This window comes from Microcebus murinus, chromosome 18, assembly GCF_040939455.1.
Source record: "Microcebus murinus isolate Inina chromosome 18, M.murinus_Inina_mat1.0, whole genome shotgun sequence".
Classification (NCBI taxonomy): domain Eukaryota; kingdom Metazoa; phylum Chordata; class Mammalia; order Primates; family Cheirogaleidae; genus Microcebus; species Microcebus murinus.
This window is the reverse complement of record NC_134121.1, coordinates 48871765-48898494: the sequence shown is the minus strand read 5'-3', so window position 1 is coordinate 48898494 and position 26730 is coordinate 48871765. Positions and strand designations below refer to the sequence as shown.

At 42.1% G+C, this 26730-nt stretch overlaps 2 protein-coding genes and 1 pseudogene across 2 annotated transcripts in view; 1 reads left to right on the top strand and 2 right to left on the bottom strand.

Moving 5' to 3' along the window:
* The first annotated feature begins 193 nt into the window (after window positions 1–193).
* Window positions 194–6911, top strand: FTSJ3 (FtsJ RNA 2'-O-methyltransferase 3). Its single transcript, XM_012747267.3, has 21 exons — window positions 194–277; window positions 386–478; window positions 639–744; window positions 1085–1131; window positions 1260–1339; window positions 1758–1857; window positions 1955–2149; window positions 2226–2341; window positions 2453–2557; window positions 2645–2745; window positions 2975–3055; window positions 3148–3294; window positions 3429–3564; window positions 4518–4702; window positions 4856–4973; window positions 5057–5334; window positions 5576–5661; window positions 5753–5852; window positions 5935–6118; window positions 6207–6301; window positions 6382–6911. Exons 2-21 carry the CDS (start codon window positions 412–414, stop codon window positions 6572–6574), a joined length of 2520 nt encoding a protein of 839 aa, XP_012602721.2. The 5' UTR covers window positions 194–277; window positions 386–411; the 3' UTR covers window positions 6575–6911.
* Window positions 6912–7210: 299 nt separating this feature from the next.
* Window positions 7211–26730, bottom strand: part of DDX42 (DEAD-box helicase 42) — a 41195-nt gene continuing 21675 nt past the window's right edge. Inside the window, exons 6-18 of the mRNA XM_012747265.3 lie at window positions 25771–25920; window positions 22995–23099; window positions 21515–21634; window positions 20280–20456; window positions 19547–19675; window positions 18514–18613; window positions 17598–17645; window positions 16917–17014; window positions 14772–15048; window positions 13532–13758; window positions 11985–12095; window positions 9577–9675; window positions 7211–8575 (exon numbers count right to left, since the gene is read on the bottom strand). Of these exons, the coding sequence (XP_012602719.3) occupies window positions 7886–8575; window positions 9577–9675; window positions 11985–12095; window positions 13532–13758; window positions 14772–15048; window positions 16917–17014; window positions 17598–17645; window positions 18514–18613; window positions 19547–19675; window positions 20280–20456; window positions 21515–21634; window positions 22995–23099; window positions 25771–25920 (2331 nt within the window). The 3' untranslated portion in view covers window positions 7211–7885. The remainder of the gene's footprint in view (window positions 8576–9576; window positions 9676–11984; window positions 12096–13531; window positions 13759–14771; window positions 15049–16916; window positions 17015–17597; window positions 17646–18513; window positions 18614–19546; window positions 19676–20279; window positions 20457–21514; window positions 21635–22994; window positions 23100–25770; window positions 25921–26730) is intronic.
* LOC105861625 (multifunctional methyltransferase subunit TRM112-like protein pseudogene) lies at window positions 15064–16910 on the bottom strand (annotated as a pseudogene).

The following is a 26730-nucleotide window of genomic DNA, read 5'->3' as shown; positions in this document are numbered from 1 at the left end:
AGGGACGGCTACTTGAGTTCAGGAGTTTAGGAAGGGAAAGAAGAGGGAATATAATTCCTAAGTGTTGCTTCTTAGAAACTTGGTTTTTAATTCTTGTAATCTGCCTCCTGATCCCAACGTTCAATTTATAAAACCTGGGGGACAGACCGTACAGATAATCCATGGCCACACTCAAAATGGCGGAAAACGGAAACATTGGAGCCAGGGGCGGAAACGGAAGTACGCTTGTTGCTTCCATGTGCCGCTGCAAGAGTGGCGAAAACGGCGCTAGGTCTAGGTGACTGTGGGGAGCAAGGCAGAGTGGGATTGCTGCGCGAAGTGGGAAAAAGAAAGCAGAATTTAGTGCTCTAGAAAGAGACGTTCCCAACCTTTACCTTCTTCCCAGGTTGAGTGACACTCCCCCATTCCACCATGGGCAAGAAGGGCAAAGTTGGCAAGAGCCGACGGGACAAGTTTTATCACTTGGCTAAGGAGACGGGTGAGTAGAGGGTTCGCTCCGTCTGCGAGCGACCGATCTTTCTCTGGTGCGCCTCCATTCCCCAGATATTGGGTTCCTCTTCCGCAGAAAGGGTGGTGGGTTGTGAGGCCCGAGAAACCCTGCTTCTAAAGCACTCCGCGGACTCTGTCGTCACCCCCAGGTTACCGTTCCCGCTCTGCTTTCAAGCTAATCCAGCTCAATCGCCGCTTTCAGTTCCTGCAGAAAGCCCGAGCCTTGCTGGACCTCTGTGCTGCGCCAGGGGGATGGTGAGAAACACTTCGCACAGATTGCTTCTGATGGCAGCTTTCTGGGTTCTGACCCTGGATGGCTTAAGAGTTTTGTTGGAGGGCGGTGGGATTCGGGATTTCCCTCCCTAGTACAGTAATCTCAGCCTCAGATTTCTCTGCATCCAAGAGCATAGGTCTTTCCTAAACTTTGGGGGCTGTTTATTTTCTTGATTGCAAAGAAAAGGTTTGGAATATGAACATAGGATATGCTCTGGCCACTGCAGTTTGCGTAGGCACCTAACAACAGGGATGAGAGATCACACTGCTAAGGGATGGAAAGGGAAAATCCTCAGTATTTTAATCTTTATTCCTTTTGTAGGCTGCAGGTGGCTGCCAAGTTTATGCCTGTATCCAGTCTTATTGTGGGTGAGTGACAGGCAGCTCTCCTGGGTGTTTTCTGAGGTGGATGCATGAGGTACTAATTTTGTCCTATATTTTCCTCCTCCTTGCATGAGGCAACGCTTTAGAATACTGTCTGACCTGATTTCTTCCAGGAGTGGACCTGGTTCCAATCAAGCCTCTCCCCAATGTGGTGACTCTCCAGGAGGACATCACAACAGAACGCTGTAGGCAGGTAATAGGAGTTTCTCTTTTCTTACTCCCTTTATATGCAAACATCGACATCCCCAAATCCTCTAAAGGTGGTATTTTTCCTACTTACCATGCTTTGAGCAAGTTCCTGCGTGACATCTGTGTAACAAGGCCTTAGTGGTAACTCCAGCCTTTCTTTAGAGTCAGGAATGAAGATGTTTGGAATTGGGGGAAGGGAAGAGATCTTGAATGAGATACTTTCCAGTGGACACACTGTTAGACTGTAAGCTCTATGAAGACAGGGATGTATTTTTTTGTTTTTTACTGTTGTGTCCCCTGTGCTTGACATAGGATTTGGCACATCATGGGCACTCAACAAATGACTAGACAAATGGCTGAACAAGGGCAATATTTAATCATTCTTGTTTTTCTGTTGCCATAATCCCTTTCCTTTTCTGTAGGCCCTGAGGAAGGAGCTGAAGACCTGGAAAGTTGATGTCGTGCTCAATGATGGGGCTCCCAATGTTGGGGCTAGCTGGGTCCATGATGCTTACTCACAAGGTGCAGGGAGTGTGGGGCTTGGAGAGGAGTTGGGGGTGGAGGTGGGCATGCCCTATCAGGCCGCAGAGGTCCTCAGCTGACTATTTCTACCCCGCAGCTCATTTGACACTGATGGCTCTGCGTTTGGCTTGTGATTTTTTGGCCCGTGGTGGCTGCTTCATCACAAAGGTTTTCCGTTCCCGTGACTATCAGCCCCTCCTGTGGATCTTTCAGCAACTGTTCCACCGTGTCCAGGCCACCAAGCCCCAAGCCTCTCGCCATGAATCTGCAGAGATCTTTGTCATCTGCCAGGGTGGGCATCACCTCCTTCTCTTGACTCAGTCTCCCAACTGCCAAAGCACACTTTTTGATACATCCTATCATTTTAGGATTCTTGGCTCCTGACAAGGTTGATAGCAAATTCTTTGACCCCAAATTTGCTTTCAAGGAAGTTGAGGTTCAGGCAAAGACTGTTACTGAGTTGGTGACTAAGAAAAAACCAAAGGTATGTTAGGGGAATGGGGCCACGTTCAGATCCTGGAACTTTGGAGAGATTGGGCCTGGTGGGTCTTATGTTCCCTAGAAGGGACTGCCCAACCTTATTTCCTTCCGCAAGGCTGAAGGCTATGCTGATGGTGACCTCACTCTGTATCACCGAACCTCAGTCACTGACTTCCTTCGAGCTGCCAACCCTGTTGACTTCCTCTCCAAGGCCAGCGAAGTGAGTCTCTAGGTTTGAGGGTTGTAAGGGGGCCCCAGAAACATGGCCTGAGAATATTCCCTGACACACTTCCCTCCTCCCAAACAGATCTTGTTAGATGATGAAGAGTTGGCCCAGCATCCAGCTACCACTGAGGACATACGGGCATGCTGTCAGGACATCAAAGTGCTGGGGCGAAAGGAGCTCAGGTATGTGATGTGGAGAGTGTAGGGGCCAGGAGCCCTGACGGCCATTGACGGCCATGATGTTGGATCTCTGGATACAGGATGCTGCTGTGCTGGAGGTTTGGGGTGGGGCCCTGTGGAACTTAGGATTTATGTGGCTGAAGTTTAATATTTGTAGGATCCACCTAAGGCAGAGAAGGGGGGAGGGACAAAGAGGGAAAAGTCAAGATCAATATTAGTATTTTCGGGGCAGGTCCCTACTGAACTGGAGAACAAAGCTTCGGCGACATGTGGCCAAGAAGCTGAAAGAGCAAGCAAAAGCACTGGACATCAGGTGAGAAGGGAATGAAACCAGGGCAGGTGTCGACTGGATATCAGGAGAAGTGTCTGGGAAAATAACCGAACTCCTTTGGACTATTTTGCCAGCCTCAGCTCAGGAGAGGAAGAAGAAGGTGATGAGGAAGAGTCAACAGCTGGGACCGTAAGGCAACTGTCTAAAGAAGAGGAGGAGGAGGAACAACTGAACCAGACCCTGGCAGAGATGAAGGCCCAGGAGGTGGCGGAATTAAAGAGGTGAGGGGATTTGGGGGGAGCTTGGGGAACCCCCACACAGATTTCCTGAGCGTGTGAAGATGGGAGAAGAAAATGAAAGGTGTGGATAGGGAGTTTGAGCTTGGCAGCTCTATTCCCTCAATCCATCCCCTCAGGAAGAAAAAGAAGCTGCTGCGTGAGCAGAGAAAACAGCGGGAGCGTGTGGAGCTGAAGATGGATCTGCCAGGGGTTTCCATTGCAGATGAGGGGGAGACTGGCATGTTCTCCCTGCGCACCATCCGGGGTCACCAGGTAAGGTAGGGCTGGGGTGCAGATTGAGGAGACGGGAGGATCTGCTTGGGTGTTTGGAGGTGGGGGTGTTGGATGTCTTTTAAAGTGTGCTCAACGATGATGGGCTGCAGTTCTGTCTTCACCCATGACATGACTTGGCTCAGGGAGACTGGGGAAAAAATAAGAGCCTCATGACTCAAAGGCCGAAAAGAAACATATACCTAAAAGGATGAAATTAGGAAGATATACAAGTAATAGGTTTATCCTGTAGAACTAGAGCATCAGGACCAAGAGTTTAGGTTTTGGTAGATGCAGCCAGGATACTTGGGTTACAAGTACAGTGAATAGAGGGTTTCCCTTGGAGGGGAGAGCAACATTCTTCAGTTCACTGAGACTAAGTTAGCACTTCACATTAGGTTACTTACTCCTGCTGAATACTAGAGAACATGCTTTTCATGATAAAAGCAGTGACACAAGCAAAATGAGCTTTCATGGCTCTTATGTGGAGACGTCATAACCACCTTATCTTTGTTGTACAAGAGAAGCATTAGAACATAGTGGCCCTCAGTCAGGTGCAGTGGCTCATACCTTTAATCCCAGTACTTTGGGAAGCCGAGGCAGGAGGACAGCTTGAGGCCAAGAGTTTGAGACTAGCCTGGGCAACATAGTAAGATCCCACCTGTACAAAAAATAATTAGTTGGGCATGGTGGTGCACACCTGTAGTCCTAGCTACTTGAGAGTCAGAGATGGGAGGTTTATTTGAGCCCAGGAGTTCAAGGCTGCAGTGAGCTGACTGTGCCACTGCACTCCAGCCTGGCTCACTTCCCTGGGTCTAAGCTTCCCTGTCTGTAAAAGGAGATGATGTATTTGCCACATTTACTTCCTAGCATTGCTGAGGATAGATAACAGACATACGGAAAAAAAGCAGGATGTTCCTTTTAAATACTTGATCTTTGTGTCTGTTAAACTTCAGTTGTTAGAGGAAGTAACAAAAGGGGATATGAGTGCTGCAGACACACTCCTGTCTGATCTGCCAAGAGATGACATCTATGTATCAGATGTTGAAGAGGACGATGATGATGCATCTCTGGATAGTGACCTGGATCCAGAGGAGCTGGCAGGAGTCGGGGGACATCCGGATCTAAAAGACCAGAAGCGGTAAGGGGTGGGTGGGTGTGCACGTGAGAGGGAGTGCTACCTACCACCTTTTCAGCAGAGTCAGCGAGGGAACTGTCAGAGGGATTAGGGGAGCGAGGACTCCAGGCACACAGGGTCACTGAGCCCTCCCCCTGCTTTCCTTTGGGTCTACAGAGTGCGATATGCTGAAGTGGAAGATAAAGAGGAAGAGGAAGAAGAGAATCCATTGCTGGTACCACTGGAGGAAAAAGCAGTGCTGCAGGAAGAACAGGCCACCCTGTGGTTCTCAAAGGTAAGAGGGTGGGGGCAAGACTGACAGTAAGCTGCCATCCCCTGGATGGAGGGTGGCTGAAGACCTCCCACCCCCACCCCCAGGATGGCTTCAGTGGGATTGAGGATGATGCAGATGAGGCCCTGGAGATCAGTCAGGCCCAGCTGTTGTATGAGAGCCGTCGGAAGGGACAGCAGCAGCTGCCAGCGCCACCACCACCACCTTCCAGTTTGAAGACTGAGAAAAAGTCTCCCCGGTGCCAGGATGAGGCCCCTAAGGGGCCAGAGGCTTCTTCAGGGACAGAAGCTGCCCCTGGCCCTGAAGGGAAAGAAAGAGATGGCAGCTCAGACAGTGACAGCAGCAGCAGTGAGGATGAAGAGAGGTGAGTGGTTGCAGCTGACAGAAGAGATGAAGAGGAAACAATGGCCTGAAACATTTCTCTTCCTGGGCTGCAGATAAGGAGCTTTAAAAATACTGTACTGATAATTCTGATTTAACTGGTCTGGGGTTTGGCCAGAGTGGCAGAATTTTTGCAGGTTCCCTAAGTGGCTGTAAATAGGAAGCAAGGTTGAGGTGAGGTGGGGGAACAGTGGATATTCACTCACAGTCCTCCCTCTTCACAGCTGGGAAGCACCCCGTGGTAAGAAGCGCAGACGTGGGCCTAAGTCAGATGACGATGGGTTTGAGATAGTGCCTATCGAGGACCCAGGTGAGAGCTCTGCATGCAGTGGAAGGACAGGAGACCAGCAGAACTATCAGCATTGGGAATTGAGCTTTGACTTTTCTCCTTCCCTCTCTAGTGAAACATCGGATACTGGATGCGGAAGGCCTTGCTCTAGGTGCTGTTATTGCCTCTTCCAAAAAGGCCAAGAGAGACCTCATAGATAACTCCTTCAACAGGTAGTGTGGTGGGTAAGTGGGTGATTTCTTCTTCAGGAAGCCTGGAGTGGTTGGTTATTGGGCTAGTGTCCTTTCCACCCAGGTATACATTTAATGAGGAAGAGGGAGAGCTTCCAGAGTGGTTTGTGCAGGAGGAAAAGCAGCATCGGATACGGCAGTTGCCTATTGACAAGAAAGAGGTAGAGCATTACCGGAAGCGCTGGAGGGAAATCAACGCTCGTCCCATCAAGAAAGTGGCGGAGGCCAAGGCCAGAAAGAAAAGGAGGGTAAGTGGGAGGGAAAGTAGCTGCCTGAGATGGTGGGTGGGGGAGGCAGGGATGAGGAAGAGGTCACTTGACTGAGGTCCCCTCTCAGATGCTGAAAAAGCTGGAACAGACTAGGAAGAAGGCAGAAGCTGTGGTGAACACAGTGGACATCTCAGAACGCGAGAAAGTGGCACAGCTGCGAAGGTAATGGGGGAAGACACCACAAGGGGACAAGGTTAAAGCAGCAGAAAGCAAGTCCCTAACCTGTTCTCTCCCCTCTGTAGTCTCTACAAGAAGGCTGGGCTTGGCAAGGAGAAGCGCCAAGTCACCTATGTTGTAGCCAAAAAAGGTGTGGGCCGCAAAGTACGCCGGCCAGCTGGAGTTAGAGGCCATTTTAAGGTGGTGGACTCAAGGATGAAGAAGGACCAAAGAGCACAGCAGCGTAAGGAGCAAAAGAAAAAACACAAGCGGAAGTGAGCAGAGGTACTAGGCCTCTGAGAAGTGTGTCAGGACTAGGGGGAAAGATGGTGGCATGGCCCACTCTGCCTCAGTACCAGCCCCGCCCTCACTTGAATTGCAGCTGTCTGACAGTGAGATGGGAGGATGTCCTCCTGCCTGAAGGGCATTCTCCCACAAAAACACTGCTGAAATGTCTTTACAGACCCCACAATCCTTCCATGAAGAATGTGAGGGTACTGAATAAAAAGTCAATGTTAAACTATAAGGGGAGGTTAGGTGTTGGGGCGGCATTCATTGTAGGGGCCTCTCAAGTCTTCCCCCTTCCTACTGAATAAAACCAGGGTGGTGGGAGATATGTCTTTTCTATGTGCTACATCGTTTCATTATTTATTAATAATATGCACCAACTCTTTGTGAAGTAGAAATGACAGACAATCCACAGATCTCAGTAGTAAAACATTTACTAGAGAGCAAGCAGAAAGGAATGCACATCTTAAAGAAACCTTCACAAAGTCACAAAATTCAAAGTTTGTATATATCCTTTATAAACAAGATAGAACAAAAATCATTTCAGCAAAAGACTTTTATACCATTGGGGCAAGTTAAAAAAAAATGCAATGAAATAAAAGACATTTTTTTAAAAAGCTGCTGAGGTTTCTTTTTTTTTTTTTAATTTTAAATTTAACAACACCTCAGACCAGGAGCATCCCTGGAATCATATGGATGATCTTTTCCCTTCAATCACGGTGGCTTTGGAAATTTTCAAAGCCTGGGTTTGGAAGGCTGTTGCTTCCTACATGTCTCAGGGCAGGATACAAACCTGGCTGGGGAACCTGAGCATCAACTCTCATTTAGAATCAGACGTCTTCCTTCCCTGGCAAACGTCTAGAACCACCAAATTGCTTCCCAACAGTTCAGTGGGGTTTGCAGAAGCCAACTCCTAAAAAGGGGACTGCCTGGCCACACAGCTAAGAAAAGGAATTCAATCTATAGATGTTTATAAGGTGACATCTTAGTAAAAAATATAAGCTACATATAATATAAACCTAGAGTGAGTTTTGTGCCCTGTGAGGCCCTTTCTCCCAAGGTATCAACTTACCCTCATGACAACTCACCTAGAGTCAAAAGAAGCTTCCCAGCTCTTACTGCTTCCAGGGACCAAAGCAGCTTCCCAAGAAGAAGGGCTAGTATCTCCAAGCTCCAACTCTCCACTAAGGGCAGGGGGTCCTTACACCTTGGACCCCAACCCAGCCCTGAGACACCTAGTTACCAAAATCTTTCTAAAAATAAAATTAAAGACAACTGATTTTGTGTTTTAGCACATACCCTCTAACTGTCCCATCGACTCTTCTTGCGCTTGGGTGGCTCCGGGACAGCAAAGCCATCAGCTGTCTTGTCTGTCTTGTCTACCTTGTCCATCTTGCTGCTGTCCACCTTGGGGTCCATCTTACTCTCACGATTACAACCTTCTTTCCTGCTTTCCCCATTCCGACCATCGTTTGCACCCCGGCTCTCCCCATGTCGTCCTGCACTTCCTCCGTGCCTGTTTTCCCCATGCCGTTGGCCATCGGGATGACGGCTACTGCCTTCTGGGTAGCGGTATCCATCTCCATGGCGACCACCATCTCCATGACGTGGGCTGTCACCATGCCGATTGCCACTTTCTCCATGACTATGACGGCTGCCACCCCGGTTCTCAGTATATCTCTCTCTTTTCCCATTGCCACCCCCAATCCCTTCTCGACTGTCGTTCCCTGAAGCTGAGTTGTTGACTCCCTGGGCTGCAGCAGAAGGGTAGGTCACTGGAGCACTGCTGATGTTCCCAGTATTGCCAAAGCTCGGGATAGCCTTGGTGGCACCAGCGATGGGGCTGTCAGGACTGTTATGGCCCTGCTGTGCTGAATTAGTTGGAACAGAATTCAAGCTCCCTGCACTAGTCCATCCACTTGCCCCAGCGGCAGAGCTTCCAGCCTTCTGATTGCTTAAACTGGCTGCAACAAAGTGACTCTTGTACTGTGACTGAAAGACAAAGAGACACCAGGACAGTAAGTAAGATAGTAAGTTCAAGAAACGAGTAAAATAAGCTTGGCAAATGATAAAGTGTATAGAAATTCTAACTATGCTGTCTTGGCACTGTGACTTTAGTGCCCTGGTACCTCCATAGCACCACCCCTTTTGTTCTATTCTTATGCTGTAAAGGAAAACTCCTGCATCTCTGTGGAGAGATGGACCTCAATGTACTGAAATTTATAGCTTGACTGGTTAGAGTAAAACATCAATGTATATAGCAATTCAACACATTTATGATTTACACTCTATTATTTACAATTTAGAACTAAAAAGTGCTGAAAACTAAAAAACAAAATTTTAAAGTTTGATGGCAAAACCTAACTTGAACTGATATAAAGGCTATTTAGTTTCTATCTACTCAGCTTATCATCACTATTAATATATTTTGCTCCAGAAGTTTGATTATATAAGGTGTGGCTGCAGACCTTTTTGTGGTGTTAATATATGGAATATGTATTCACATTGTTTCCTCAAATCTGAAAAATAAGCCCTGATTTCCTAAACAAGGATTTTTATATTCTTGTATTAGTGAAAACCAGAAAAAATTTTAGAAACAATCGGAAGACAGATAAAATATGTAAATTAAGACCCAGCTAGTTAGTTAATTAGATGCCAGCTAGCTAACTGGAAAGGCAGATGTGGAAGGAAGAAAAGTTCTAGTTCATAAGAGATAACAGAACCAAACTTAGCCAAAAAGATGGCAATTATTCTCAGCCAGAGAACAAAGCCTTGGCAGTGGGCAACACCACTGGCTGCCGAGAAGGGAGAGAACACAAATCCTACTATGGAACTGCAGTCCTAGACTCTGGGAGTGACTCAAGCAGATGCATGAGGGGTCTCTGGTTCCACACCTGCATCTCCAAGTAAGCTACTGTTGAGAACTAGACCCCCTTTGTCATTGCCCAAGAGTTACTGTTAAGAGCTCTTTTAATGAATTGCTTATTTCAGACCTGGAAAGCTGCTTTCATTGCCGTCAGCCGATCTCCCATAGCTCCTGTGGAAGGCTTGTAGGCCTCATAATTGCTCATTACATTATTATTTCCTCGGTCCTAAAAAATGAACACATTTATGAGGATGGAAAAATACCCAGGAAGGCCCACTGCCATAGAGCGGGCCTCATGATACTGAAAACTCTAAAGCAGGAGCTACAATGGGAACTGGATTTTTTTTTTTTTTTTTGGAACTGGATATTTTTAGAAAGTTACTTATGAGAAAAGATGAGAACGGTGCAGTGATGAAGAATCACTATAAAATGCTTATGCCCCTCAATCTAATAATTCTATTTCCGGAAATTAATAATTAGAAATACAATCAGATTATGCCCAAAGTTGATCACGTATTATTTGCTTGTATGCGCACACAAATAATGTGTACACACACACACACATATTAAGTAAAAACAATGTTAAAGATGTAAAGGCCGGCCAGGCGTGGTGGCTCATGCCTGTAATCCTAGCACTCTGGGAGGCCGAGGCGGGCGGATTGCTCGAGGTCAGGAGTTTGAAACCAGCCTGAGCGAGACCCCGTCTCTACTAAAAAGAGAAAGAAATTAATTGACCAACTAAAAATATATATACAAAAAATTAGCCGGGCATGGTGGCACATGCCTGTAGTCCCGGCTACTTGGGAGGCTGATGCAGTAGGATCGCTTGAGCCCAGGAGTTTGAGGTTGCTGTGAGCTAGGCTGACGCCATGCCACTCACTCTAGCCTGGGCAACAAAGTGAGACTCTGTCTCAAAAAAAAAAAAAAAAAAAAAAAGATGTAAAGGCCACAAGTACAGCATATTGTATGACTGCTCAGGCTCTTTATCAAGACCATTAAGGGTCTGAATCTCAGCTTCAACATTTACCAGTGCAGCCTTAGGTGCCTCTGTTATCTGTACTTACTAAACAACTGGGCTGTTGTGAAGATTAACTTAGTTAATAGATGTGATTGCTTGGAATAGCCCTGGCACATATTTAAAATCCTCAATAAATATTAGCTACCACTAAAATCTATATCACTATATTTATCAAAGATGCCAATTTAACAAAAATGCTCAGAAAAGTATACTGGCAGCTTTCTTTCCTGGCACAGAAATCAAAGCAACAGAAAATAGGCAATGAAGAAAACCACTAAGGGGATGCTTTTGATACTTGCTTTGTGAGAAAAACTAGCTCTCACCTCTCTGATACTATTTCCCAGAGAGTGTAGGGATCACTCCTGAGTCTAATAACAAGCTATAGCTAGACCCTATGGCAATGTTTACCACAGCAGGCTCTAGGTCAGTGGTGGAGAGCCTATAAAAACAGATTGCTGGGCCCCACCTCCAGAGTTTCTGACTCATTAGCGATGAGTTTGCATATGCTGCTGGTCCAGGGACCACAATTTGAAACTCACTGCTAATGCAGACTAATTTATTGAGCAAAACTAGTCAGCTGAGTACACATGATGCTTTGCCAATATGGAGTTATGTTAAGAACCAGTGATGCGGCCGGGCGCGGTGGCTCACGCCTGTAATCCTAGCACTCTGGGAGGCCGAGGCGGGCGGATTGCTCAAGGTCAGGAGTTCAAAACCAGCCTGAGCGAGACCCCGTCTTTACCATAAAAATAGAAAGAAATTAATTGGCCAACTAATATATATAATATAAAAATCAGCCGGGCATGGTGGCTCGTGCCTGTAGTCCCAGCTACTCGGGAGGCTGAGGCAGGAGGATCGCTTGAGCCCAGGAGTTTGAGGTTGCTGTGAGCTAGGCTGATGCCACGGCACTCACTCTAGCCTAGGCAAGAAAGCGAGACTCTGTCTCAAAAAAAAAAAAAAAAAAAAAAAAAAGAACCAGTGATGCAGGCTGGGCATGGTGGCTCATGCCTGTAATCCTACCACTCTGGGAGGCTGAGACAGGAGGACTGCTTGAGGTCAGGAGTTTGAGACCAGCCCAAGCAAGAGTGAGACACCATCTCTACTAAAAATAGAAAAAATTAGCCAGTCAACTAAAAACAGGAAAAAAAAAAAAAAAAACAAACTAGCCGAGCATGGTAGTGCATGCCTGGGAGTCCCAGCTTCTTAGGAGGCTAAAGCAGGAGGATCACTTGAGCCCAAGAGTTTGAGGTTGCTATGAGCTAGGCTGATGCCACAGCACTCTAGCCCTGGCAACAAAGACTCTGTGTCCAAAAAAAAAAAAGAACCAGCAATGCATTGATTCAGGCCAGCATATTAAATATAAGCTCCCTTCTAGACAGGGTTTTGAACTTACTAAGGCTTTCTCAGGTAGGTAAGAATATTCCTAATGACACCCAGGACACAGGACCAACCAGAAAGGCACTACTGTAGTCTGGACTCACACACCAGAAAGGCACTACTGTGTAGTCTGGACTCACCGTGTTCTCAGAGCCTAGGCCAGGCCGCTCTCTATAGCCTAGGCCTCCTCCACCAATGTTCAGCTTTTTGCCTTTCCCTCCTTTGAAACGGGATTTCCGAAACCAGGCATTCTGCATTGAACACAATTCAAGGTTAAGTGAAGGGAGGGAGAGAAAGCCAGAGGAAGAGGACAAAGTTAAAGAGGAAATTAAATGGGAAGAACTTTTTGCTTCATCTTTAGCCAGTGCATTTATGGCAAGGGAGGAAGTGCTCACAGGAACCACAGATTAGCTTCTTTTTGGTAGTTTAAGCTACCATGTCTTCCCTCAGGACCTCCTAGGAGAGAAGTGATTAGATAAACTTCAAATGCAAAGTGGTCACTTCAACCACTTCTAACTTTGTTGAGGAAAATGAATTTATTATTTTATTTCTCAAACAACCTACACATACTATTAGACATAAAAATCTGGAGCTTAATTTTAAAGAACTAGTGGGTTCAGAAACAAAAGAAAAAAGCTACGTGAAATGAGGCTTATTAAATTGATTCTAGGTACAGACCTCCAAAAGTTGCCACACAACTGAAATTTTAGTTACCCTCAGAGCTTTAAAAGTTTCATTGAACTTGACCACTGCCGGAATACTACTCACCAGATTTATTCACATTCTCTTAAGAATGCAAACATCTCTGAGGAGTTTAAAGCTTTATATGACAAGTCAAGTACTTCAGAGATAGGGCAAGTTTAGGAAAAGTGCTGAGCACAGAACTCCCAAGGCACAAAAAGAGATGTCAGAAATCTCTTTGCCAAAAGACAAAATACACACTGTTTAAAATTTTAGTTTAGAACTTTCTATCTCCAGGAAAGGGGGAGGAAACATCATTCTCCTTCTCTCTCCTGCAGTGCAGGTCCTTTACTCCTGGGACCAGAAACATGGCCAGCACCATACTACCACTGTTAGGGATTAAGAGTTGTGTGGTCTTGGCTGTACATTTGACAAACACTTAACAGTGTCTATTACAAAGTGTTCCAAACCCATTTATAATTTGGGGACTGCATGTATTAAGATGACTCAAGGTTTGATTTGGCAGAATGCCTCACTCAGTTTTGGACTGGAGCCTATCCAGTCCAAAACTGAGGAAGAGGTAAATCAGTGTGGTCAGAGGTCTGGGATCTTAGTCTGCAAGGAATAGTTAAGAGGCATTATATATTTTTTAAAAGATCACATATTTTTAACCCCCTAAAAGAGAAGACTTTTTGAGGGGCAGATCAGTAGGGAGAATAGTAGCCATCTCTGAGACTGAACTGACTCATAGCGTGCTATGGGGTAAGCAGGTAGAAAATACAGGGACAGATTTTAGCGCAAAGAATAACTTTTCGACACAGATGCTGTTGAATGGAAAGGATGAGAAGACAGACCAGATGAATTTTAATAGCTCACGAATCCCATCTGTACCTCATAAATCCCACATACCCTCCCACCTTTTCTTGTAACGCATAAAGATATCTGCCCCAGGCTTGCTGAGATTTCTCTCATAGTTTTATAATCTGAAGTATGCCTAGCCCCTCACCTGCATTGCCAGATCTAGGAGTTCCTTGGAAACATGCTGATTGGCTCCTTCCAAGTTTCGGACAAGGTCACCAGCAAAATTGCTGTCTTTGGGAGTCAATAAGGTATAGGCCACACCCTTCTCACCCGCTCTTCCTGTGCGGCCAATCCTATGAGTATGGGTATCAATGTCTCGTGCCACATCATAGTTAATGACAGTCTTAATTGAAGGAATGTCCAGACCACGGGCTGAAATTAAAAGTAACCAAATTCTTTTATTCTTTATCTGGAGTCAAAAGCTCAAAGTAAATCTGAGTGCTCTAAGAACCCACAATTCCCTTACCTACGCAAAAAGTGCATGAGTTTGGTAAGCTGAGATACAGACATGTAAGTTATCCCTTTAAAATAAATATCACCACTGTAGATTCTATGATATGGGGCCATCTAGTGTAAGCGACTTGTATCTTTTGTCATCAATAACCTGACATGACCTCTCTCTTATACTGGGAATATACTTTTTTTTTTTTTTTGAGACAGGGTCTTGCTTTGTTGCCCAGGCTAGAGTGAGTGCCATGGCATCAGCCTAGCTCACAGCAACCTCAAACTCCTGGGCTCATGCAATCCTCCTGCCTCAGCCTCCTGAGTAGCTGGGACTATAGGCATGGGCCACCATGCCCGGCTAATTTTTTCTATATATATTAGTTGGCCAATTAGTTTCTTTCTATTTTTAGTAGAAACGGGGGTCTCGCTCTTGCTCAGGCTGGTTTCGAACTCCTGACCTCGAGCAATCCTCCCACCTCGGCCTCGCAGAGTGCTAGGATTACAAGCGTGAACCACCGCGCCTGGCCTGGGAATATATTTTAAAAATGTATCTCAAAGCTGAGAGGTGTTCACCTTTCTAGAAGAAAATACCAATTTTTAAGGGTAGTTATTAAAATTGGCAGGACAAAGCCAAAAATCATACTCCAAAAAATTTTCTGATCTTGACTGAAACATGCCTAAGACACGTGTAAATCTGTGTAAGATATCTATCACATTCACACAACTGTCTTCTAACTACAGAAACTCTTTGATCAGAGAGAAACATTAAGTGAATAGCAGTATCCAGAGCTCCAGACTATGATCCCTGTGCTGAACTGCTGCTCCCCAGTGTGTGGTCAACCAGACCAGCAGTCTTTCAATTTGCCTACTCAGCTATTACAGGTTTTATGTAGTTAAGACAGAGCACTCAGACAGGACAGGGACTGAAATTCATACTCTACCTGCAACATCTGTGGCCACCAGGACTGGAATGTCCTTTTTCTTAAAGTCTGAAATGACCTTGTTTCTCTCACTCTGATCCATGTCCCCATGCAGTAGCCCAAGATTATGACCTTCCTGCTTAAGGTTATTGGCTAGCTCTTCAGCATTGGCTTTTTTAGTAACAAACAGGAGGACACTCCCTGAAGAGGTAAACTCCACCAGACGCCGGGTAAGCCAATTCCATTTACTAGGCCCAGAATGGAGAATCTCCACAATTTGTGTCACATCTTCGTTCGCCTGAGAAGGAATGAAACAGATGATTGTGATATTGACGCCTCTGGCCACCTGAACAGGACTAGGCATAAATTTTCTACCTGTATCTGGAAGAACCTTAAACAATTCCTCTTCACCTTGGTCCTTCTTTTAGCAATTCAAGTGCAGCTCAAAACTTACTCGCTAATCACCTTGCTCTCCACCTCTCCCTGGTGTATATACATAATTTACATGTACCTAATTTATATAACCCAACACTCTGCAATACCTTTTTAAATGCCTTTTCAGATTATTCCTAATATAGTAAACTCTTCTATTGTCCCTCCCACTCAGTGTTCCTAATACAATTCATACATGCACACAGAAGGCACTGAAAAATGAAAACTGCAAAATGTCAAGATGCCAACTACACTGGAACTTTTTTTTAACAATAAACATGGCAAGCAACTGAAGGAATTTTCTAAGCATACTTAAGTGACTTTCAAGTCCTGATTTGGAGAAATTTCCCACATAGGGCATATACACACACAAGTAGGAAATAAAACGTTATTTTCGCCAGGCCTTTCAAGTGAACCCCTTCCTCCTAAGCAGGCAACCTCCCACAATCATTTAAAACATCAGTTCCATCCTAACTCACTGGTAGATTTCTTGGCAGACCTGTTTCTTTAAAGCTTAAAAAGACTTTTTTCTGGCCAGGCACAGTGGCTCACATCTGTAATCCTAGCACTCTGGGAGGCTGAGGGCGGGCAGATTGCTCAAGGTCAGGAGTTTAAAACCAGCCTGAGCAAGAGTGAGATCCCGTCTGTACTAAAAATAGAAAGAAATTAATTGGCCAACTAAAAATATATAGAAAATATTAGCCAGGCAGGCATGGTTGGTGCATGCCTGTAGTCCCAGCTACCCGGGAGGCTGAGGCAGGAGGATCACCTAAGCCCAGGAGTTGAAGGTTGCTGTGAGCTAGGCTGACGCCATGGCACTCTAGCCCGGGCAACAGAGTTAGACTCTGTCTCATTAAAAAAAAGACTTTTTAATGAAAATTCTTAAATACTCAAAAAAAAAAAAAAAAAGAAGAACATAACTACCTAGTACTCTTCACCCAGCTCCAATAATTGCCTATATTTGCCAATGTTGCTTCATTTATCCCATTTGTATATTTTATTTATTTTTTTGGTTTTGAACCTTTAATGAGAAAAAATATATACTATCAAGCTCAAGAACACTGTGTGTTCAGTTTGTCGTGGGGACAAGGGCTGGTGATATACATGGAAGAAGTATTAACAAGACATACATCAACAAAGATACACACAGTCACGAAATGGAAAACTGGTGCCTGGCATGATCAACTAACTCTCGGTTTCCTCATCACTCAACAGCATGTTGGGGATCCCACGGCTGATGGGAAACAGACGTCCAGACTCTGGGCACTGCAGGGTGCCCTCCAGCACATCCACCTCCAGCGGGAGGTGGTGCATCTCCCTCAGAAAGTTCTCATCATGCTCATATCCCTGAATCGGCTCTTTGGGCACCTTGACCAGGTGCAAGGTATCTGCCGCCTCCAGGAGCGCCACCCACTCCACCTTGGGTAACATAATACATGCCACGAACTTGGGGTTGAACTCCACGGGGTTGATGCGGACCTCGGTGGCCTGGAGGCACAGGGGGAAGCCATGGACACCCCCCCCACACACACATGTGAGCTCAGCAGATTGTGAGTGAGCAGCTTCATGTCGCCAAATGCCCATTTGTATATTTTAAAGCAAATCTGAAACATGTTGTTTCATCCATAAACTTCTTATTTTAAATTTTTATCTCAATAGTGAGAAATTAATTCTATGTCTCCATAATACAAGAAATAACCCACTGGCATCCCATCCAGCCTTGCTAAGAATTACCTCTCCAATATCTCCCTGCACCACTCGAATAGGGTCGATCAGGATGTCTCTGGCCAACTTTTCAATCTTTTTCCGAAAGGTTGCACTGAATAAGAGAGCTAAAAGGTAAAATAAATTGTGTTAAAGAAATAGTGTTCCATTTTCTGCAGATAAAAAAAAGAAATAAATTAAAAAAATAAAAGAAATAGTGTGACTTTTTTATTAAACATCTGCTAAGCTTCTTTGACATTCAGAATTATTCAGATTTTTTTTTACATAAACCCACCTAAACCTTAAATTTAGTTTAAAAATTCATTCACTAAAAAAAGATTTTGCTATTACTCTATTTTTATTACATTTTCAGCTAAGACAAGTTATCAGCATGATTCAGAAAAAGGCTCTTGATTTCAAATCAGCAGATCTGTACTGTGCTTTGCCTCTATCCACTGATAAACCTGTATAAATTAGGACAACCCATTTAATTTCTGAGCCTTGGTTTTATCATCTACAAAGATGAGTAAGTTATATCTGATGCTCTCTAAAGTCCTGTCCAGCTCAGATAAACTGTCATTATCTTACCCTTTATGGTTCTCACCAGTATACACATGATCATTTTTACTTCCATAATTGTGATTGCTTATGAAATAAACAGGTATTCATTCTGAGTACAAATGTGGTTTAATAAAGGTGCTTCATACATACTCTGTCTGTCAGGACGGACATGACTCGCTATGGATCGAACCTGGTACTCTGGAAGAAGTAGAACAGCAAAATTAATATTAGGACCCTGTAATACAGATTGGAAGGCCTGGAGAAAGTCATTTTAGTAAAAGTTCCCATGAAAAGTTATATGAATTAAGGAAATTCCCAGATATAAGGCTGGGTGCAGTGGTTCATGCCTACAATCCTAGAACTCTGGGAGGCCAAGACGGGAGGATCACTTGAGCTCATGAGTTCGAGACCAGCCTGAGCAAGAGTGAAACCTCATCTCTACTAAAAATAGAAAAATTAACTGGGTGTGGTGGTATATGCCCATAGTCCTAGCTACTTAGGAGGCTGAGGCAGGAGGACTGCTTGAGCCCAGGAGTTTGAGGTTGCAGTGAGCTATGACGATGCCACCGCACTCTAGCCAGAGTGACAGACTGAGATTCTGTCTCCAAGAAGAAGAAAAAAAATCCTAGATACATCATTCACTATAAAACTCTGAAAAATTTTCCTTATATCCAGATGGGCTGTGTCTGGTAGTGTTCCAATCAGTAAAGATAATTATGTGGACAGGAATACGAAGGGTATTAAATCATGTGATGTTCACCTACCCAGGAACACAGATCATGACCTCCAAATCATAGGCACATGAATAAAAATAAAGAATAGAGAAAATATTCCCCCATATACAAAGATATTTTCAACTTTCCTCAACTCAACCAAGCCTAACATACTTTTCCTGAGAAAACACCTAAAAATAGTTAATATCTTAGCTATATTTCTACAGTCTAATCCTAACCAGCAATACTTTTAGCTTCTCTTATGTGGAAAAAAATTTGCTGAGTCTCTAAAGATATAGAAAAAATTAGCACCATGAGGATGGGGACAGAAGAAATAAGTATTCAAGGTATACCAAATCCCATGTCAAACATTCGATCTGCTTCATCAAACACAAGGTAAGAGACTCTTTGAAGATTAGTAGCTTTCTTTTTCACATGATCAATCAGTCGACCCTATGAGATACACAAAGTGAATAGTAAGCATAATTAAAAAGCATTTACAAGCACTTCCAAAAGTTGCGCTCCTGGCAAAAGTGCTAATTCAGTCTTGGATAGTAACAAATGCTGGTATGACAGCCTAGTACTTTATTTATGCACTATATAGCTCAATCGAGCAGAAATTTTGAAAACCTAATTAGCTTCTTCCTTTACATTAATTGTGATTTAAATTCTGTGGGAAGATGGCCAGAAGCATTTTCCTGAGGCATTCTGAAATGACTTGATTTAAAGATTACTGATGGGTTTTACTGTTTAGATTATACTCTTCTGGACAGTTTTGACCATACTCTGAATATCTGATTCTGGATGCTCTTGGTAACCATGGATCCATTTTCTAGGCGAGCGTAAGAAAACTATTTAAATTAGAGGGGAATTTGTAGCTCCTAATGTATATGTCACAAAGACTCTTACTGGACTGCTATGTTAGTCAACCAATCAAAATTAAACCAAAGGCCAGAAGCAGTGGCACAGGCCTATAATTCCAGCATTCTGGGAGGCTGAGGCGCAAGGATCACTTGGAGATGAGGAGTTCAAGGCCAGCCTAAGCAAGAACAAGATCCCGTTTCTACCAAAAATAGAAAAATTATCCAGGCATTGTGGCACATGCCTGTACTCCCAGCTACTCAGAAGGCTGAGGCAGGAGGATAGCCTGAGCCCAGGAGTTTGAGGTTGCAGTGAGCTATGATGATGCCACTGCACTCTAGTCAGTGTGACAGAGTGAGACTGTGTCACAAAACAAAAAATTAAAAATTAAATCAAAACCACAGGCTGCCATTCATCAGGGGGTTCTCAACCCTGCTTTTCCATATTTTAGAGGAAATTCCCTGCAAAACTATGTTTTCCATATCAAGAGAAGCTGAGAAGTCACTTAACATAAGACATACTTACTGGGGTACACACAACAATCTCTGCCCCTTCTTGAAGAGCCTTGGCCTGCTCCCACATGCTCCCTCCTCCATATACGGCCACTGATCGAAGATTATAAGCTTTTCCAAACCGCTTACATTCTGCATGGATCTAAAAGTTGTTAATATATTAACAAACTGTGACATTAACAAATATCTCTATCACAATCCAAAAAGGAGTTCTGAAAAAATGTGTGATATCATAAAAAAATCAAAACCTAGAACATGCTTTAAAATCACAATTTTATTCATAAAGGTATAACTGAATAGCAGAGTACCATTATCACATATCAACAAGCTATCTAAAATCTTGCCTTGATCATTCATTTTTTTACCCTTCTCTTCCTGATCCTGTCACTGCCCTTCTACCAAGAAAAATGAATTTACACCCTGGAGAAAAACATTGTGAGTTTATAAATACAAACAATTCCCATATCGGCATACTTTTTTCCCCCTCTTAAACAGTAGTTTTAAGGAAACAGCATATATTTGGTTACATAGGAAATATTACATAATACTTTCTAAAAGCTTCCTGGTAGCATAACAATGTGAATATACCTAATACTACTGAACTATACACTTAAAAATGGTTAAGATAGTCAATTTTATATTTTACCACAATTAAAAAAAAAGGATTCCTGATCATTCTACCTACTAGACTGGCTAATCCCTTGCTAGTCCACACATGGAAGGGGTATTCTATATAAAAGACATACCTGCTGGCAAAGCTCTCTAGTAGGACACACGATCACAGCGATTGGTCCATCACCTGGTTCCAATTCCTTCTGGTCCATTATATGAATCAACATTGGCCAGATAAAAGCCGCAGTTTTCCCACTGCCTGTCTTAGCAATACCAATCATGTCTCTACCACTTAACGCCACAGGCACGCCCTGAAGAAAAAATAAAGTATGTCCACTTCAAAATTTCAACTCTAAGATGCATTGAAGGAAACAGCAGAAAAGGATAAACTGGCTATTAATGACATTCATTTCCAATGGGAAAAAAAAACATATCCTGGTCTATGCATATTGGCTGTGAAACAGAAATATCTGACATTCCTATTGACTTCTTGATTTATAGGAAATAACATCATTCTCTTCATGTAGATCGGCCACCATTTACAAAATATGAATGACTCCATTTTGCTTAAAATATATAAATGAAAAATTATAATTTATAATGGAAGTGGTTGCTAAAATTTTAAAAATTTTCTTCCCTGGAGAAGGTACATAGTCTGTACCAGGGGAGGGGAACCTGTGGTCATGGGGCTACATGTGGCCTTCAAGATCCTTGAGTGTGGCCTTTTGACTAAATCCAAATTTTACAGAACAAATCCTTTCTGTGAAGTTTGAATTAGGCCGAGTGGCCACACTTGGGCATCTGGGGGGCCACATGTGGCCTTGAGTCTGCAGGTTCCCAACCCTTGGTATAAACTATCTCATTCATGTATAGAATAGTCTCATTTTCTGAATAGGAATAAACCCCATGTATGAATGGGAAACAGAAGCTATTACTTATAGTAATAAATGAGAATTTTCAAATCATGGGCAAAGGAATCTTAGGTAATAATAGTGCCAAATTTGTCCATGCACAAATCTTTTTTGTTACACTTAGGCCTAAAAAATTATTTTCTTTATATTGTATTTCAAGATATTTATCAGATACAAAAGAACATTTCCCGATTACTTAGTAAATTTTTAGAGTGGTAAATAATTTACATTTGCTCTTTACTTTTTAAGGTTTCAGAAATATTCTTGGATTTCATGTATGTCTTTCTTTCACTTAATTAAAGCAAAAGCTGAACACTAAAGCCACAGAGGAAGTATGTGGACATCTTCTATCTATGTCAACACAGTTCCATACTAAACACTGTTTTACTTGTTTGTAAACTAAGTATAGTTATAAAATATGATTCTATTTTATTTTTCTTTCATTACGTTTTACTTACCTGGCACTGTATTGGAGTGGGCTGTGTGTACTCAGATTTCCGAATCTGGTGCATAAGTTGTTCATCAAACCCAAAGTGAGCAAAGCTACTTCCTGGTCTAGGAGGTGCAGCACCAGAGACCTAGAGATAGAGACAACTCCCAAGAATGACTTGTACTTCAACATAAACAGCACTTGAAGTTCAACAATACTTACTTGGATCTAGCATTTTAGCTTGAGTATGAAGAAGTGAAATAAGTCTGTAGCCAAAAACACAAACTGAAAAGGCAAAACCTCAAATAAAAACTCCATGATAAGCGTTCCTGACATAACTGTCACACGACTTAAAATGACTAAGTACCTAAAAATCTCTTAAATCAAAATTAATTTTCTCTTAAGAAATAATGAAGGAAGAAAAATTATTGAATTGGGAAAAGTCATTAATTTTCTTTTTTGCTATACTGCATAAAAATTAACCAAGTGATAGAAAAAATGAATAAATCTTACTCCTGAAAATTGAAAATGATCTCTGAATAAGACAAACCTACACACACTGGCTACAAAAATATAATCTATCACCTCTGTTTTCAGTGATGTCTAACAAGTTAATATCTCACTTGGTGATGGTCCAGCTATTGTCTGGCACTGTTTTGTGCCCAGGTGAAGAATGGGGTTTATAAACTCCATGTTGTCTCCAACAGTGCTGTCCTTCAATGCTTCTCCAGTGGTGCTGATATATTCAATCAGGATTTCACTTTAAAGGTTTTTAGGGGTATTACAGGGATCGGCAACCTCTTGGGAAACAGAAAAGCATGCACATGCGGGCACGCGTGCGCATGCACGCGCGCCTACACACACACACACACTGCCTCTCCGCTCAAAAAACATGAGTTCAAACATAACACAGCAATGGGTAGGACAAACACAGGCCAGAAAGTTGTTCACACCAGAGTAGATCAGCATATTTTCTCTGCGGTTTCACTTAACTAACATTTCTCAGCACCCTAAACAATGTGGCCAACTGGTGCAACCCACAACTTTTTCATGGGCAATTTAAACTATTATTCTGAAATTAGTGCATGCATGCCTTTAAAAGATGTTAATTTCTTCTATTATTTTTCAAAAACTATATTGTATATAATTTCAGAAACAAGTATATCTTAATTTCAAAATAGTCTAAGACTTCATATATTGTTCACTTCTATTAATCATTTTCTCTTCCAGAAGATGGGGACTCCTACCCTTCATCACTAGCCCACCCAGCACAGGTGACTGAACACATGAAAGAAAAAAATGATCCTATCCTAAAATATCACCTGGAGGACTAAAACAATCAAATCAAGATACACATGAGCCCAAGGGATATAAGAACTACTCTAGCAAAGACAGTTTAAGAACCATTAGATAATAAATTCAAGATTATTTAGTTTGGTTAAACAGTAATACTAAATCTGGACTAATTAATGTTAATACAATAATAGTTGGCTTAATGATTGTCTTACCCGAAGATTGAGCTTATGCCGAAGATCTATTAACTGCTGTGGAGTAAGGTTGGTTATCTCTTCATGCTCATTGTAAAAATTTTTTTCAAATGGTGGATAGTCAATCTGCAGGTCCAATTATTCAAAGTTAGTCTAGAATTCAAGAGTCAATCCTGTAAGTTTGATTTTAATGCAAAATAACTTATACAAATATTGTACAAGTAAAGCCATTCCAGCTAGGGAGGATAAAGGAATTAATTTATTTTTGACATATATCCCAAAAAGTACAACTAATACCATTTCCCATTCCCGTTTTCAATATAAACACCAACCTACTTCCTAAAGAGACTCTTAAGGACACCTCAGATTTGAATAACTTTGAAGCAGACTAAGGAATCTTTACAATGCCAAAGACCGAAGAGGTATTTTCCTCTATGGTATTAAATATGTTTTGGATTAAGCCGTTAACCTAGTTCCATGCATTTAAAAATATTTCTAGAAATATTTTTATTTCTAGAAATATCTAGAAGGAAAAAAATATTCCTTCATAGATAGCTGCACTTTTAGAGAGTTCTCTGTTTAAAAATATGGAACTGCTTACAAGTTAACTCAAAAAAAAAAAAAAAAAATGTTGGGCCAAACCAATGTATGCCTCCCTCGTATTGATTTATGACTTTACCTGTAACCCCTGTCTCTCTGAAATGTATAAAACCAAACTGTAACCTAACCACATCGAGTCCACTAGCTCAAGGCCTCTTGGCAGTGGCTCCAGGTCACGGTCCTCAAATTTGGCTCAGAATAAATCTCTTTAAAATTAAAAAAAACAAACGTATGGCCAAGCATTTCCAATTCCAAAGAGAAAAGTAGTCATTTCTGGCATAGCTTATTATACTCAGAATAAAAAACACCACCACATAGGAATGTTGCTAAATGATTCTCTTTTTGACATCATGTAATGTTTATAATAAACAGTTTTTAAGGAGAATTTAAGCTTTCTGTAGGTAGTCAAAATTTTCACAATTCTGAGTACATCCAAAAAAATTTGGTGAGAACCTTGACACTTGTTTTACATTTCTGTAAACCTCTTTAACATATCAGTTAACGAAAATAGCTAAAGAAAACGACCTATTGCAATAATGTTACAATAGGCTATTTTAATTTAAGCCCATGAAGAAAATCTGGCCACAAAAGATATGTAGTTGGAAAAGGGAGGAGAGTATTTTAAAAGACTTTTCAGATATCTGTGGATTTTTATTCTTCTCTGATGCTATACTAAAACTTAAGTGGTCATTTCCTAAAGGTTATTTTCATTGTGTAATCTGAAACCATATCATTAAACTATTTATACTGTTACATCATAAACCATTAGTCTACCATGTACTTTGAATGAAGCTTTTACTCATATGATTTTGTAATGTTACACACTGGTCACATGGAAAATACTGGTTCACTGTAGCATGCAGATCATCCAAATTTTGACACATTCATTTTGTTATACACATATTTTAAAAATCACAATTTTTATCACTATCAATTTTATCACAATGGTCTTTAAGTATTGAGAAGTGGTCAAGCTTCCTGTAGTGGATAGAAGTTTTCTGAATTCTAATTTTTGCTTGAAAGCTTTAATTTCTATTATTGGCAATAAACACTTTCAATTGTGCTCCATGAAAAAAGCCAGCTACTTCTGCTTAAACCTCAAACACGTAAGTGGCTTTTCCTTAAGATGACTATCATATTTTGGTATGCAACAGAAGTGCTTTATGTGTACTTCCCATTCTGTCACATAGAATAAAAAGACATGTAACTCAAGGATCATGACTTACTAAATGATAATTTTGACTGTTTCATAAGGGCATTCTTAAGTCAAATTGGCCATCCCCTCCCCTCCACAAACTGCAATGTCTGGCAGGCAAGAAAATGACTACTAGTACAATTTGGTGCCACTGGCTTGATTCATGCTAAGGCATTAACAGTTTTTCCTATCACTGCTTTTACATCACTGCAGCAAATGCTGATACAATGAAAAAGAAAAATAGTGTTACTATTATGAAAATTCTTCTGACTTTGTAGGCTTCCCAAAAGTGTCCCTTTAGGGGTCCCTAGGACCACACTTTGAGAAGCACTGCTCTAGATCTAGAATCACTAGGGTACATAAGATCTAGTCTGAGATATTTAACTTGTATGAAACACTGATTTTTTTTTCAAGTGGACATACTGATATCTTTATTTGCTTTCCTTAAGGAACCTGTAATTCATGGCTTCACTTTGAAAAACGCCTCTTATCTGCCCCAGATCTGGGAGCAACAGTAAAGATTTACAGCAGTTAAAAAACAAATGCAAGCTGGGTACAATGGTGCTCAACTGTAGTCCCAGCTATCAAAAGGCTGAGGTGGGAGGATAGCTTGAGCCTAGGAGTTTGAGGCCAGCCTAGGCAACATAGTGAGACTTCAACCTCAAAACAAAACAAAAAAACAACAAATGTAGGCCCAAGGGCCCATTTTGAAAGGAAAATAGTAGGTGTTGCTTCTGGAAAACAGGTACAATTGTTTGAAAAAAATTCTTAAAATTCTAAAATCAAACATGAGCAAATAATGTGGCTATAACCTTCAACAAGATAGGCCATAAAGTCTCATGAAATTTGTGACTCAAGCACTTAGCAGAGATGCCAAGATCCCAAAGCACAAGTAGGCTCTTGACATAAGAGTACTCAGATACTGGGAAAACCTAAATATTAAGGATGAAGAAAACGGTATCACTTTGAAACAAGAATCAAATTCTGTAAGAAACACCATACCTCTGAATGATCAATGGGAGGAAGAGGATCAATGATTTTTTTGGAAGGTGCAATCGGATTTCCATCACTATCATATTCCAGATTGTCTTCCTCTTCCTCCTGAACCACACCAGCAGTTGGGTTTTCTGCCATGTATCGAAAATAAGCTTCCTGCAGGAAAGCACAAGAACATGATCACACCCAAGTACAACTGCTCCTATTCTGATTCTGTAATTAGTGTACAGTGTACCAGATGACTGTACAATTAAAATACCTACCAAGTAAGACAAGACTTTTACTAGCAATGATTCCTTTTATAATAGCAGTATTCAGAAGGACCATCAGAAGAAATAAATTAGGCAGTTAGTACTACAAAATGATTTAACTTGTTTAACAGAAGGCTTACAAATCTGTTCCATAACCTTCCTGGAATGGAGTGTCTACCTACCCTCCCCAGAGGTGTAGAACACATGCTGTGGTTTTACCAATCCAAGCTGGGAAGCTGACACTGATTAGAAAGGTCACAAACCTGGAAGGGATTACTGCTCACTCTGGGTTCTCATCATTCCACAACTGAACAATGGAAAAAAAATATACTAATGGACAGTCATTAATGTTCCATCTTGAAATACAAGAATCACAAACAGAACTCTTACAAAGAAGTAGAGGTTAGATGTTGCTAGAGGCCATCAATAGATCCCATTCTACTCTACCACTTGATTTATCAGAATAAACATTAATTTTGGATTTAAAAAGAAGCTGAATAAAGGTCATATTTTTTTTTGATGTCATAGTTAATCAAAAGTTCCACCTTCAACATGGGGGAAAGCCATATGAATCTTTATATTACCAACTGGCCACAGAGGTAGAAAAGAAGCAAATCAAATGACATTGCCTGCTCAATGTCAGGAATGGCCATTTCAAATGAAGGCAAGCTCTAGCTTGTCTCCAATATAGACTTTGTGGGGTAAAAATAAAAGA